At 38.1% G+C, this 14,485-nt stretch overlaps 1 protein-coding gene across 6 annotated transcripts in view; it reads right to left on the bottom strand.

The window, feature by feature from the left end:
- Positions 1-14,485, bottom strand: part of BZW2 (basic leucine zipper and W2 domains 2) — a 57,698-nt gene that overhangs the window by 1,490 nt on the left and 41,723 nt on the right. For 4 of the 6 annotated variants that reach the window (XM_081537655.1, XM_081537653.1, XM_081537654.1 and 1 more), the window contains 4 exons: positions 14,215-14,324; positions 9,849-10,019; positions 7,681-7,827; positions 6,253-6,391 (listed from right to left, as the gene is read on the bottom strand). In XM_081537655.1, the coding sequence (XP_081393781.1) occupies positions 6,253-6,391; positions 7,681-7,827; positions 9,849-10,019; positions 14,215-14,324 (567 nt within the window). The remainder of the gene's footprint in view (positions 1-6,252; positions 6,392-7,680; positions 7,828-9,848; positions 10,020-14,214; positions 14,325-14,485) is intronic. The other 2 variants (XR_014067832.1, XR_014067831.1) reach the window with 1 other exon arrangement.

Genomic DNA, 14,485 nt, shown 5'->3' with positions numbered 1-14,485 from the left:
TTTGTTCATGGGATCTCCCAGGCAAGAATTCTATAGTGGGTTGGCATTCCCTTCTCCAGGGGACCTTCCTGACCCAGGGATGGAACCCTTGTCTCCTGCATTGGCAGGTGGGATCTTTACTTCTGAGCCACTGGGGAAGCCCGGTAGATAGGATCATGAGTACTTTGGTGATGATGGTGGGACTGGGACTTGGAAATCTTACAGTGCTAATTTGCTGGTAGGAAACTGGGTTATTTTGTAATTTTGCCAATGAATCAGCAATTCCAGCATTTCAGAATACCCTTTGTCCTGCCAGTTTCAAACACATCTTGATTAAGCAGTGACCTCAAATGACTGGTCTTTTAAGGGGATTTACTTTAGGAGAAAAAAAGTGCAGATAAAAAAAATATATTGTAGATAGAATGCAATAATGATAATATTAATGATTAAATATAAAGATGAGCTTCCCGGGTATACCATGGGACCAATATACACAGAATCCAAAGTTCTACATCACTCTATCGCTGTCCTAAATTTATTTTCCCACAATATCTAAATCACATGAGTAATGGTTTCCTTGTACACTATTCAGAGAGAAAGACGTGTTAGATAGACTTCCTAAAGGTTTTTAAGAAAAAGTGTTATCTATTAACTATCTACTACCTAAAACTCTAAATTCCACAAATATACCTTGATACCCTCAAGTTATCATTAATTTAGAATAGTTAATGTTAAGAGTAGAAAGGGGACTGTGGAAACAAGAGCCTACATACTTTGCCAATGTTCTAATGGGTGTCTTTTGGGATTTTGGAGTGTGAAATGAAATGGAAAACATATAAAAAGGATTTATTATTATCCCCAATGCCTGCCCAATCCATTACAAATGCTGATAAATCATTCTAATGATGTTTTTGTAGTTAAAATATACCTTTAGCTTATAAAAACAAGAGAAATGATTTGATATTGTTTTCATTCATAATATCACTGATCTTTTCATAACAAAAGCCTTGTTTTTTAAAAATTAATCATTGGCTCTCAGATTCAATTGAAGAGATTAAATTGACTAAAAATGCACATGATTGGTCTTAGAAAATATAAAAGTGTGTTTTATTTTTTATTTTGATCATTAAATACACTACGTTTTGCAAAGGAAGATAGAAATCTGGGTTTATTCATTTACAAGGACTAGACTTAGAAATTATAATCAGGGGTCCTAAGGAATTACTCTTAGCTTCTAGTCTTTTAGTTTCTCGTGTTTCCAGCTCTGCACTCTCCACTCACAATGATGAAAGAACTTTCCTGCCTCTGGCCATCAAAGCCCAGTTTTCATAGCCATAAGAAGAAGATGGTTCACAGCTTGAGGAAGTGATTTGTCACTGGGTAAGAACACTTTGCAGAAAACTTCCAGGAACACTAACTATCTCAAACATGAATTTTAAAAGTCCCTTTTATAGAATTTGTTTTTATGACATCTTTAAGATGCCTGTGATTTATACTAGTAATTTCCAAACTGTTTTCATCATGTTCTCCTATCAGTAAGACAATTTTGAGCACATACATTCCCAACATATGTATATTTTTTGGTTTATAAACTATATGCGTATACTAACAACTACTATTGTTAATGGTATAAAATAAAACATAGAACTAAACATGTAAAGGGAAATTCTATTTTTTCTTCTCACCATAATGAATCACGTTATGATACAATGTACAGGTTGCAAAGGCGACAGAGTGTAGCTTAGTGACACTCTGTCTCCTATCTTCCTTATGAAGGTTGAGAGCTCACTCCTGCATTTGATTGCCCCACAGAGGCCAAAAGAGACCATGCAAGTACTAGAATCCTTGTTGGTGACTGTGCTTGTGAAAAGGACTGTGCTGCTGCTGCTGCTGCTAAGTGGCTTCAGTCATGTCCGACTCTCTGCGACCCCATAGACGGCAGCCCACCAGGCTCCTCCGTCCCTAGGATTCTCCAGGCAAGAACACTGGAGTGGGTTGCCATTTCCTTCTCCAATACATTTAAGTGAAAAGTAAAAGTGAAGTCGCTCAGTCATGTCTGACTCTTCGCGAGCCCATGGACTGAAGCCTACCAGGCTCCTCCGTCCATGGGATTTTCCAGGCAAGAGTACTGGAGTGGGGTGCCATTGCCTTCTCCGGAAAAGGACTGTACATGACCGGTAAAACTTAATGGATATATTATCCACTGAAAAATCAGACCAACTTTGTGCAGAGCTGAGCTCTTGGAAGAATTTAATAATAAAAACCCGCTGCAAGACCAAATTTCTAGGGAAATAAATAATAAAGAAGGGACAAGCAATGACACAGGGTGACTTTGAGGCAAAGTGTGAATATCAAAAAGCAAGTTTACTTTGTGTAGGAAAAAATCTAATCACAAATGCAAGGGGCTCCTTGACAAATGTAGGAGAGAAACTTGTGTTTTCCACTAAGGAAAAGTAGGGAGAGGAGTTCATTATAACCAGGAGATGGAGATGATAAAGTGTTGGGATCTCCCCCAAATACCTACTAGGAATACAGAGGATCAGTAGAAGTACAGTAAGAAAGGAGACATTCCACAATTGCACTAAGGCCCCTCATATTACAGTGCATTTCTCTCCCTTCTATGTGGCCAACTTCTTCATCACCTCTGGGGTAAATACTCTGCTCCCTTGAGAGCCTTCCCTTTTCCTTCACCAAGTTAGCTTCAGCTCTGAGTTAGAGGCCCCTCCACTGTCATCCTTCCACTTCCCATCATCATTTATTGGTACCAGCCTTATTTTAGCCACTGATAGGGTGATTATAGGAGAGGGAAATGGCAATATTCTTTCTTGGAAAATACCATAGGCAGTGGAGCCTGCCAGGCTAAAGTCCATGGCATCGCAAAGAATCAGACACGACTGAGTGACTGAACACACACACACATTGTGATTATAATTTTGGATTTTCTTCTATACTCTGAAATCCAGGCAGTCAGGGACTACTTTGTTCATCTCATTTCCAGCATTTAACATATAAGACTTGGCAGCTAGTTTGCATTCAGTACATGTATAATAAATAACCTGATGAGAAAAACTAAATAGGTCTCAATGTGTAGAGTTTTAATTCAAAATCTGGGTTTACATGAGGGTCAAAGAGAATATCCTAAGAGTGTTATGACAACTGCAAAGTGTTAGGTGATGTCAGTTATTTAAATATTTAAGTTGAAAACTATGTCACTTGAAACTTATAAAATTCAGTACTTTTTATGAGCAGTGTCATATAGAGACACGAGTCAAATATAATTTACCCTAAGAAAGCTGGGACTATATGTGAGAAGGTCAATAATCTTTTAGAATAAGAAACTTCTTTTAGAAAAATGTGGGTAAGGAACAGAATTTAACCTAAGAAATATCTGCAAACAATAAAAGCCATTATAGAGATACTAATGGTACTTGAGGAGGTAGTTTTATTTTTCAGACCTACATGCTGAGAATACAGTACTTAGCTTTAGGAAGAAAGAAATTTATCTTAGAAAGTGAATAATGCAATATTAGAAAAGTAGTGATGGACTTACTATTTTCCTTACTGCCTCAGAAATATAAAATCTAGATTCTAGTACAAAATGTAAATCTTCAGTAAGTGACCAATCACCACTTTCTCCTTTCCTTGCTGCAAAGCATTACTCAAAGTTTATTCACTTTCATTCCACTATTTTTTTCTATAAAATACATAAAAATAAAAATTTTAATAATGGCATTCTTTTAAGCAATTAGGTTTTCAGAAGGGACATGGGGAGTCATATCCCACAGTTTCTATTATCCTCAAGTTCTAGAAATAAAGGAAGATGAGTGTATGTAACAGAGATACTAAAATGGGAAAGGAGAAATGATTGCCATTACATTTTTGAAAACTGACTTTAAAGCAAAATGCAAAGGGATTCACATCACTAGATAAAAGCAGCAGACAAAACACTATTTGATATTTGTAAAATGTACATGGGTATATGGAATTAATGGTTAAGCATAATCTTAACTATGTTACTATAGTTCATGGGATTTGTCACTTCAGGCATCCAATAAATATCCTTTAGATCAATCAGTGATCTGAGACCAACAGTCACAGCATCACCTGGGAATGTGTTAAAAGGGAAATCTGAGGGCCCAAGGCTGGTCCCACTGAAACAGCATCGCCGGGGAATGTGTTTTAACAAGCTCCCCAGGTGATTGACTTGCATGCAGCACTGGGTAAGGAGCACTTGAACAAACACAGCCCTCAGGTCTTCCTAGGCAAACGAAATACAGGACAAGAACACTCAGATCCATATAAGACAAATGAAATGTATGTCTGCTGGTGCACAAGTGTTTGCTGAGTGAAATAAGGCCAAGGTAAAAACTACTATAAAAAGGAAGGTGAACACAGTAACTCTCTTAACAGGCATAAAGAACAACCATTCCTCAGGGATTCCATGTTCTCAAGAGAAAAAAATGCAATTATTTTATTCAGAAAAACAGCCTATATGTATAATTTTGTGGAAAATTGTGAAGTTACTTAGAAAATGATATTCAGTTTTAACTTTCCAGTAAAATATAGTTTAGGTTTCTATTTGTAAGTTTCCTGATTTCATTTCCAAAAACAACTAAGGCAGAAAAAAACTGACACTGACACGTATCTTCCTATGTTCCCTTGGGCCTACTCATACTCACCACAGACTTTACTAACTGAAACAATCTATTTAAAAAGAGAAATCTGAACAATAGGATGTTAATAGTTAACATGCCACCTAAATGCCTTTACTGATTATTGAACTTCAAATGGGACTCAGCAGTCATCACAGTCTCCCATTGACACAAAAGACTGTGCCGAATACCTTAGTGCTGAGAAAGCAAAAATATCACCGACACACTTGTGGGCAAGATGAATGCATTTGAAGAATCTGGATAGCCAATTAAAACTCTGTGAAATGCTATCACGCGTTTTTTCCCAAGTAGCTAGCAACCAATAATGTAAAATTTTTACATTCCAAATTGTCAATCAAAATAGACAAATTTAAGAACGTATCAAAAAGAAAAGAAACATTCGACTGGTATTAATTCATGTGTTTGTGTGTGCGTGTCTGTTAGTCACTCAGTTGTGTCTGACTCTTTGTGACCCTATGGACTGTAGCTCGCCAGGCTCCTCTATACATGGAATTCTCTAGGCAAGAAAACTGGAGTGGGTTGCCATTCCCTTCTCCATGGGATCTACCGGACCCAGGAATCAAACCCGAGTTTACTGCACTACAGGCGGATTCTTTACCGTCTGAGCCAACAGGGAAGTCCATTAATTTATACTTTAGTTTTCTTCTGTGTTATGCCATTTAAAGTGAAGTGTGAAAGTGAAAGTTGCTCAGTCATGTCTGACTCTTTGCAACACCATGGACTGTACCATGGAATTCTCCAGGTCAGAATACTGGAGTGGGTAGCCTTTCCCTTCTCAAGGGGATCTTCCCAACCCAGGGATCGAACCCAAGTCCCCCCCATTGCAGGCAGATTATCAGCTAAGCCACAAGGGAAGCCCATTTAAGATAGCAGTAATTTCTAATAAACATTTCATCATGTTCAAAATGTATCATTGTTTAAGTGTTCCTTCCCCCCTCCTCATAAAACTACACAAAGCTAGACCAAAGAATAGTCTAGGATCATTTTTTTAAAATATACTATAGGTATAGAGATTGAGATCAGTTAAAACCCTAGAACACTCATTTTTTAATAAACTGGCAGTACCAGTTGTCATGGCAACTTAATCCTTATAAACACAATGAACAGACAGTAAATGTGAAAATCTAAAAATAGTCATTTCCTGGGCAAACAGGAGACTGGGTGAGCCAAATAACTAAAACACAAAGTTTAAAGCTACTTTAGAGCCAGCTTGATGGTATCTGAAAAGGTTTGAACATGCTTCTGGTGATCATTGTTGTTACAACTAATCCTTGCAATTCAAACACAGACCTTCTTTTTAGTGATTACAGTCTTTTTCACCATCCTCCCTCCCCACTTCCCAAAATTATAAGTTCATCACCAGTCTTCTAGCAATTTCCATCAATGAGAAGTGCACAGGGGCCTAATCAGACTGGGACTTGAGGCCACAGGGATCTATGGGGTTTGTATTAATACCTTCTCTCTCTACATAATATGGCTGCCTCACTAAAATTCAGAGATGAGCAGAAGCCCATGTCCCCCTCTGCATCACCCCTTACTCTGGCCCAAAAAGAGCTTCAACAAAACACAGAAACAGTGGCAGAACAACACAGCTACATACCTTTGTAAAAGAGAACCACAATCTTCTGAAAGGCTTTCATGAAATGGATGTTGTCATAACAGTATTCCTGAACCTTCTGCAGAAGGATCAGCTCTGACTGGCCTTGGGAACTGAACACAGCCAGGAGTGGAGCGTATTGCTGGAATAGGAGTGGGGAGGAAGACCGTTCACTTTTGTGGGAGGTATAGGGCTGATGCCACTTGAAGCACAGCGGTCACCTGGAGATTTGCTTGGAAAACTTCCACTTTGAGGATTATCTTATTATAATATTGTGTCCAACCAAAACGAATTTTTTATCCTAGCACCATATCAGATTTCTCTCACTGTACCCGCTAAAAGAGACCAAATAGGAACTCCTGACTCTGTCAGAGACAATTGCTATGCTAGTGTGTTCGTCTAATAGATATTGTGAAAATGAGACAGAGATCCTAAGTTCTGAAGGTTCCCAGGGCTGCTGTAATTCCTCCACTCCAGGAGTATGGCTCTGCCACTGGAAGAGTAGAGGTCTCTTCCCAGATCCGCTCACAAAACATCTTTATAGTTTTGTTCATATTGTTCCTTTTGTCTTAAATGACCTTGGCTTCTAGTTCTTGATATGTGTATGTCAGTCTCTCAGTCCTGTCTGACTCTTTGTGACCCCACTGATTGTAGCCCACCAGGCTCCTCTGTCCATAGAATTCTCCAGGCAAGAATACTGGAGTGGGTTGCCATTCCCTTCTCCAGAGGATCTTCCCGTATTGCAGGCAGATTCTTGACCATCTGAGCCATCAGGAAAGCCCCTAGTTGTTGATGTTTGGCTATTATTTTCTCTAAGAGTTACTGAGCTCAACACAAACTCCTCCTTTGATCCTTCCCTGCATAGGCTACTCACAGCTCTGTTCTCCTAAATACTGAAGAGTTATCTGATTTACATCCTACCGAGTTTATACTATGTAGGTGTTTGCTTCCCAATTCAAGTGTGAACTCTGAAGGCATGTTCTAAGTCTTCTACGTGTCTTAATAGTTTTACAGGGAGAGGATGATAAAAGCAAACACATATGTATCCCCTTACAAAAATATACAATTTATACAATCAGTTGATTTCTTCCACCACTCACTTTTCAAATTCTAATGTCAACTTGTAGCTTACTTAAAAAAAATACTCAAGAATTTTTGTCAGGTAGAAGGAAAACTAACAGACTATATTTCTCTTTAACTACTACTGAATATATGACTATTCTGTGGATTTTCTGATGTTGTTTTTAATAAGAACTTACCCTCAGGTATTTCACAAGCTCTGACAGCTCAAACATTTTAGGTGGTGGCATATTTGAAAGGAAAAACATTAGGAAATATATGTTTGGACTGCATTATGATTAGAACCCGTCTGTCACACTGTTAAAGCTACAGCTGGCCTGCAGCCAAGACAGCCTTGCTGGGACCCTGTACCTTCAGGTGTTTGAGGGCCTGCTCCGCCACAAGTTCTTCCTTCTTGTTCCATTCCACAGCGTTCATTATACAGGTCCACAGAAGTCCAATCACTGCTGTTTCTGGAAGATCATTCCTTTTCATTTCTTCTTTAACATAGAGAACCACCTACATTTCACGAAGAAAGGAGTCAAAAGAGGAACAGGCAGGTGGGGAGATCCCCCTCTCTCTGTGCTTAGTCAGTAAAAGGTTTGGGGCAGACAAATATGCTGTTTGGGGCAGACAAATATCCTCCCTTCCTGGCATATGCTCTCAAATTCCAAGACAGAGGAGAATACAATGATTTGTTCTCAGAGTGGATTTATTTTTAGTACCCAAATTAACAGCATTAGCTCTGGCCAGGAGCTGCTGGGTAATAGAAAATAACAGCGAATCTTGGTTTCTCAGGGTTAGCCTTTTACAGGCAGGACCCCTGTTGAGTCCAGTAGGGCAAGGATTATTTAAGCCAGTCTGACTTTCTGGGGTTTGAAGAAAGCAACAGAGCTGTGAATGTCTACTCCAATCCTCAACTTAAAACCTCTTGATGAAAAAATGTCTTGGGTTGGTACGAGGCATTCTCTACAATTTATTCTTTATTATCACTTTTGAATATCCTCATGCCTCATGCAAATAAATTGTAAAGTGCAAAGACTTTTTTTAGATGGTATATATCAATGCAGCAACACTCAGCAGGCTATTTTCCCCTCAGAATTACTTTTAAATGTGAAAATGTATCCTAAAAACCTGATCATAAAGAATAAATTCTGCCTAACAGTGTATTTTATATCAAACTTGTTTGAAAAAATCTTTCCCCTTTTGAAATAAAATCCCAAGTAGAGCTGAGGACTTCAGTGCATGCATGTACACTAAGTTGCTCAGTCGTGCCCGACTCTTTGCGAACCCATGGACTGTAGCCCAACCGGCTTTTCTGTCCATGGGGATTCTACAGGCAAGAATACTGCAGTGAGTTGCCATTTCCTTCTCCACGGGATCTTCCCGACCCAGGGATTGAACTTGCATCTCTTAAGTCTCCTGCATTGGCAGATGGGGTCTTTGCCACTAGCGCCACCTGGAGGGCTTAAGAAGTAATTAAAAACCGTAATGCATCTTATGTACCACTTTGTGAGCAGTACAACTACTTTTCTCCTTTCCTTTTTAAAATGAAAGTACAGTTTTCTTTCCTGCCAGCCTGGATTGCAGTGGGTAAAGCAGCCTTCAAGAAAAGAAGGAACTGAGGAGTCCCAGTCCTCCAGCTGACAGGGAAAAGCTGCAAAGAAATGTGACATCTCTATACCTGAAAGTATCACAGTGTTAGTTATAGTTTGCTACCCCCCGCCCCCCCGCCATGGATAATCATGTTCAAGATTTTTGCTTGGATAAAGGTTACTTGATATATTGCTTAACTTAATGCTATGAGATTTAGGACCAACACCTCCACCTGCTGGCCAGAATCCATCTTGAAATCTCAAATTTTAAACCATACACAGTACTTTGCAAGGCTCTAGGCAAGCAGTGTGGTGAGGGTTTGGGACTTGAGAGTAAGTGGCAAAAGGAAAGGATTCTTAAAGCAGCTTTTGAATTATCACATAAAAGTTTTTTAAAGTTCAAATGGGAAGTTTTCTTCAGGCATGATTAAAAACAAAAAGATACAGTCATAGCCACAAGAACTATAGCTATACAAACATACAGTATTTACATTATGCAGATACCCAGTTATTGTGAGTGGAAGCCAGCAAGTCACTGGTCCAATTGGTCTTTATCCATGACGTGAATGCAAAACCACCCCCTTTTTGTCTTAAAATCGAAATCTACATACATTAAGCTAATACTTAACCGTATTATATAGTCTGCAACAAAATGGGAAAAATCACCTTAAACTGAGGTATAATGCTAGTGGATAGCAGCGGACAGTGAATCTATTAGGCAGATGAAATATTCTGACAATGATAGCAACCTGGTAAATCAGTCATTTGTGTGGAAATAATCATTATTTTCTGGAACATCCTGGAAGATGTTTTTGATATTGAGCTCATTTAAATGGTATGAAAAGGACCTCAAGTTCATAGCAATGAACGAAGGGAAGTCTCCTTTAAGGGAGGTAAAGTTTGTACTGCACAGTCTAGGATATGCCCCTCGCCCATGGTCCTCACCTCCTTGATCGGGCATTCCTGAGAAAGACGCTCCTGGAGTTCCTTCTGCAGCTCCTTCCTGGTGCCCAGGGACTGCTGGACTCGGAGGAAGTCAGAGAGCTCCTTCAGACCTGCGTCAGTGAAGTATTTAGCGAAATGATCCACACTCTGTCTGTTAACTGGAAAGAGTTCCTGAGAGAGAAAAGACGAGAGACTGTCATACAATAAGCCATTCACATTCAGCAAGCATAAAGAACAACATTTTCATATTAAAGTAGCACTTAGACTACCTCATGAAGAAAAGAGTAAGGATTGATTTTTCAAAAGAATACATCTCAAGGTATATTTCTTGAGCACTTGCTAAGACACCTTTCAAAATTAGGCAATTTGACAAAGAATAAAAAATGTTAATCAACTTACATAATAGTTTCACTCATTTGGAACTACTATTTACTTTTTCTTTTACTTTAATCGAAGTGTAGCATATGCAAAAACAGAGCCAAGTTTGCTAAACTAAATACAAATAAGGTGGTAACTGAGTAAGCCTGGGATTATTTTAAAACAATAAGAAAAACTGAAATTATTAATCCTACTGTTTCCCTAACTATGAGTTAATAGACAAAAACCAGTTTTAGTAATGCTGAAATGATTTGAGATACTATTAAAAAAACAAATATTGACTATTCTCATCTCATAGACCTCGATTCACATTTGGAGAAAATGCTGCTATTAGTCTAAAATAGCTCAGAGCTACAGGGAATTTTTGCTGCATCTTTTAATGATGGTGGCTCTAAATTAAGTTCATGGTGAGATCTAATCTAAACCTGCCCTACCAACTCTTCAATTCATTATGTAATTCTGTTGGAAATTCTTTAAAAGTGCAGTACACCACGGCTGCTCTTACATTTTTACCTCATTTCCATTTCACCTTATACAGCTTGGCAAGGGCTTAGGAACACTTAGTCATGTTCTAATCCTGTGTGACTCCCAACACTCAACTAAGAAAGCAAGGCAGTTTTCAAAGCTCTCACATTTTTCAGACTGTTGAAGAGTCTACAAGATAGATTCAAACTTTTATGATGGCTAGATTTGCATATATATATTGGCCAATGGCTGTATGGGCTTCAGTAAAAATCTCTGAAGAAAGATCTGTAACGAGTTTGCCACCAAGTATAGGGACGTAGCCAGATGGCTTCTGTCATGATTCAAATTTCAATATTCTGCGTACCATCGTCCCATAACCTGTCTTGAGTTGAGTCATGAGTTTCAAAATGTCAGAACAGAGTTGGTGGGAGCAGCATTAAAACATACATTCATGTTAAAGCAAACATTTCAAAACTGACTGAAGTTCTGTCATTGATATTTGTCAAGAGGTCTTCTAAATTTGTTGGGGGCAGGGAACTAATTTAATTTTTAGTTTCTTCTATGAATCTAGATATGAGGTATTTTGCTAATAATTGTATACAATAGAAGTTTTACAGAAAAATAAACTGAACCTCAACAAGGTTAAACAGCTAATTAGGCAGCTAGAAATTTAAGGACATGGTTGCATGACTCCAAAGTCAATAATTATTTGTGCCAGCATTCTGTATTCAATTTAGGAAGAATGTGACTGCAAAGTCTGATCGCAAGTTATGTTCAGAGTAATACAACATCAAAAGTGACCTTTTAATTTACTTTTATGAACTATAACCATAGTCCTTATGAATGACACGTAATACCTTGAAAGTTATAACTCTGAGCTGATCTTCACATTTCTGCTCCTACTAAATTCTCTCTTTTGCTGTTCCCAATATGCCATGACTCAAAGGCTTTGCTGAAATTCTCTTCCTGGATATATCCAGATAGTTAGCTTCCTCACACACATCACCTTATGAGAGGCCTTTCCATACCACACAGACACACCTCACCGTTTCCCTACTTGGTTTTCCTCTCAGAGCACTTTTCACTTTTTATTATACTACACATTTAAATTAATTATTCAGTTTATTGCCTGTTCCCCTGCAATAAACTATAAGCCCCATAAAGACAAAGGTTGCTTGTTTGACTTTCTTCAATAGCTTCAGCTCAATATCTTGATCGCTGTTCCCTTTTCCACTGATGGGAGAATGATGTCTCCCATCTCCTCTCTTCTGGGAGTTGCTATATATTTTTCTTGCTTCTGTATTACAGAAGTAGGTAATTGCTAAACTTTGAGAATATGCTATTTTCCTCCCAAATGTGCTAATGCAGAGGGAATTTTATTAAACAGGTTAGTGAAACAAAAATTTCCTCCTAGATGGTGGAACTGACACTCTAGTTCCTCATTCATTTGTAAGTCAGCAAACAGCATGCAGGCTTGGTCTAAGACATAGCCACCCTGTCCTCACGGAGTTTCTGGTAGAAACTGCTACCTAAGCTTTTCATGCTCAAAATGTATGCAGACAAAGAAACCTAGTAAGAACACTTAAACGATATGTGTTTTTCAAAAAGGAAATACATTAAACACTTTTTAAATGAAGTAACCTAATCAAGTTAACCAAGCTGTGATTATTGGTGTCTTTAAGGAACCATACTTTAAGTTAGAAGAGCATAACTTTTTCAAAAGTTTAATATGGGAAAGAAAGGTTCACTTTTAGCCCCTACCCCACACTCACATACAGTGACTTGTAAAACACCTGATAATAAGCATAAAATTGTAAGGATGAATGAATAAAAAATAAATTTGTATTAAAAAAATAAAATGGGTAACCAACAAGGAAGGACCTATTTGTATAGCACATGGAACTCTGCTCAATGTTATGCGGCAGTTTGAATGGGAGGGAAGTTTGAGGGAGAATGGATACATGTATATGTATATGTATGGCTGAGTTCCTTTGCTGTTCACCCTAAACTATCACAACATTGTTAATTAGCTATGTCTCAATACAAAACAAAAGTTAAAAAAAATTTTTTCCTAATAATTCACCCAGCTCTCCTTTAAACAAGTGTTCAGTGAAGTCCCTCCTTGTTGAATCTGTCTTCACAGGTGGAGATATAGCCCATGAGTGGATTAAATCTTCCTACCCCACTGGCAAGCTTCTCACTGACTTCTTTTGGCCAAAGAAGGTGAGCTTCTACAACACCAGAAGGGCTCACTTCGGTGTCCTGTATTCCTGTCCTCTGACATGAGGACAGAATGGCTCTGGTCGGAGCTGTTCCTTCACCGTGGGTCCCAGAAAGAAAGGGCATGTAGATCTCAGTGGGCTTTACTGAGCTAAGATATAGCTACAGACTCAGGAACAAGAATACACTCTTTCATATGAACTTCCACTGACATCAGCAACCTATTCGTCTTCAGTGACTTCCATACACCCCACATTGCTAGAGACTAGGTTCCACAAAGGCAGGAAACTTTTCTATCCTGTCTCTACTGACTCTACAACTTCTAGGCTAAAGCCTGGCACAAAGCAGGCACTTAATAAATACACACTAAAATGAAAAGTATTATCACTGGCAAAAATCAACAAGAATCTAGAGTTAAATTTTTCTTCTTTATCAAATTCTAAAGACTTCCAAGACACCAGGACAGCTATTTTAAGGTAAATTTCAAAAGATAAAGGAATTTTAAGTCATTGAAAGTGCAAGAGTTTACAATGAGCCAGATTTAGACTTATCCCATGGATCAATACCCTTGCACAGTAGGACACGCTGGAAGAGAAAACAGATAAGAAACTAGGTAAAGAGCACATGGCAAGCATGTCTTTCAACTTTAGACTTTGTCCTAAAATTGTAAAGGAAATTTCACTTGGAGCAATCTCTGTCACAGCTGTGGCTTCTAGCAGAAAGAAATTATAGGGGGCAGATGGAAATTATGAGAGCAAATTTTTTTTTTTATTTTCTTTGAAAAATACAAAGATACAGAAGTAAAAACATCATCAAGCAATGATGATAATGGAAGTTTCAAATTAACTACAATTAACTTGTTCACTTTCATAGGTTATCTAAGCATTTCTAAGGAATCTTGGTATAAACAAGGAATCTTGTTTAAACTTTTATTTTGTTAACAAATAACCTGTATTTGAGATTAGTGTCATTCAACTATGACCCAAGATACCCATAAATGTCTAATTAGGTGCGATCAATGTGACCTCAAATTTCATATTAAAACTTTAAATTTCTACAGTTATTAGCTGCAACAGAGGTAATTCTGCTAAATGTTATCACTATGTCAACAAACTTCCAAATTTGAAAGTCTCCATATTCCCTGTGACTCTTTAATTTTATCATTCCATTTACTTATGCAACAAAGATTAAACTGGAATTAGTTTCTATCTTACAATAATACAGAAACAAAAGGAACCACGTTCTAATTCGACACAGTCTCGGGCATTTCAGTTGTGTATTACATTGCCCAAACAACACTCACAAGCAGCCTTTTGTCTAAGTTGGCTTTTCTCAAAGAGGAGGTAACAGAGTTGGCATCTTTTTCTGCCATCCATGCTTTAAAAAGCTTGACAGCAAATGAGGCCGCAATGCCTGTTAAAAATAAAAGAGAGAGAGTAACCCTTTTATTAGAAAAACTGCTTGTGATAATGCATAAGGGAACATTTCCCATTAGGTGCCCTGAAATGACTAAATAACTTAGAGACTTGATTTGGTACAAAAGAAAAATGGAAGGCTCTTTAGGCTATTCATTA

Source organism: Giraffa tippelskirchi, chromosome 10 (genome assembly GCF_054371585.1).
Source record: "Giraffa tippelskirchi isolate mGirTip1 chromosome 10, T2T-mGirTip1v1.2.pri, whole genome shotgun sequence".
NCBI classification, from domain to species: Eukaryota; Metazoa; Chordata; class Mammalia; order Artiodactyla; family Giraffidae; genus Giraffa; species Giraffa tippelskirchi.
The sequence above is the reverse complement of the archived record's forward strand: the minus strand, read 5'-3'. Positions and strand labels throughout refer to the sequence as shown.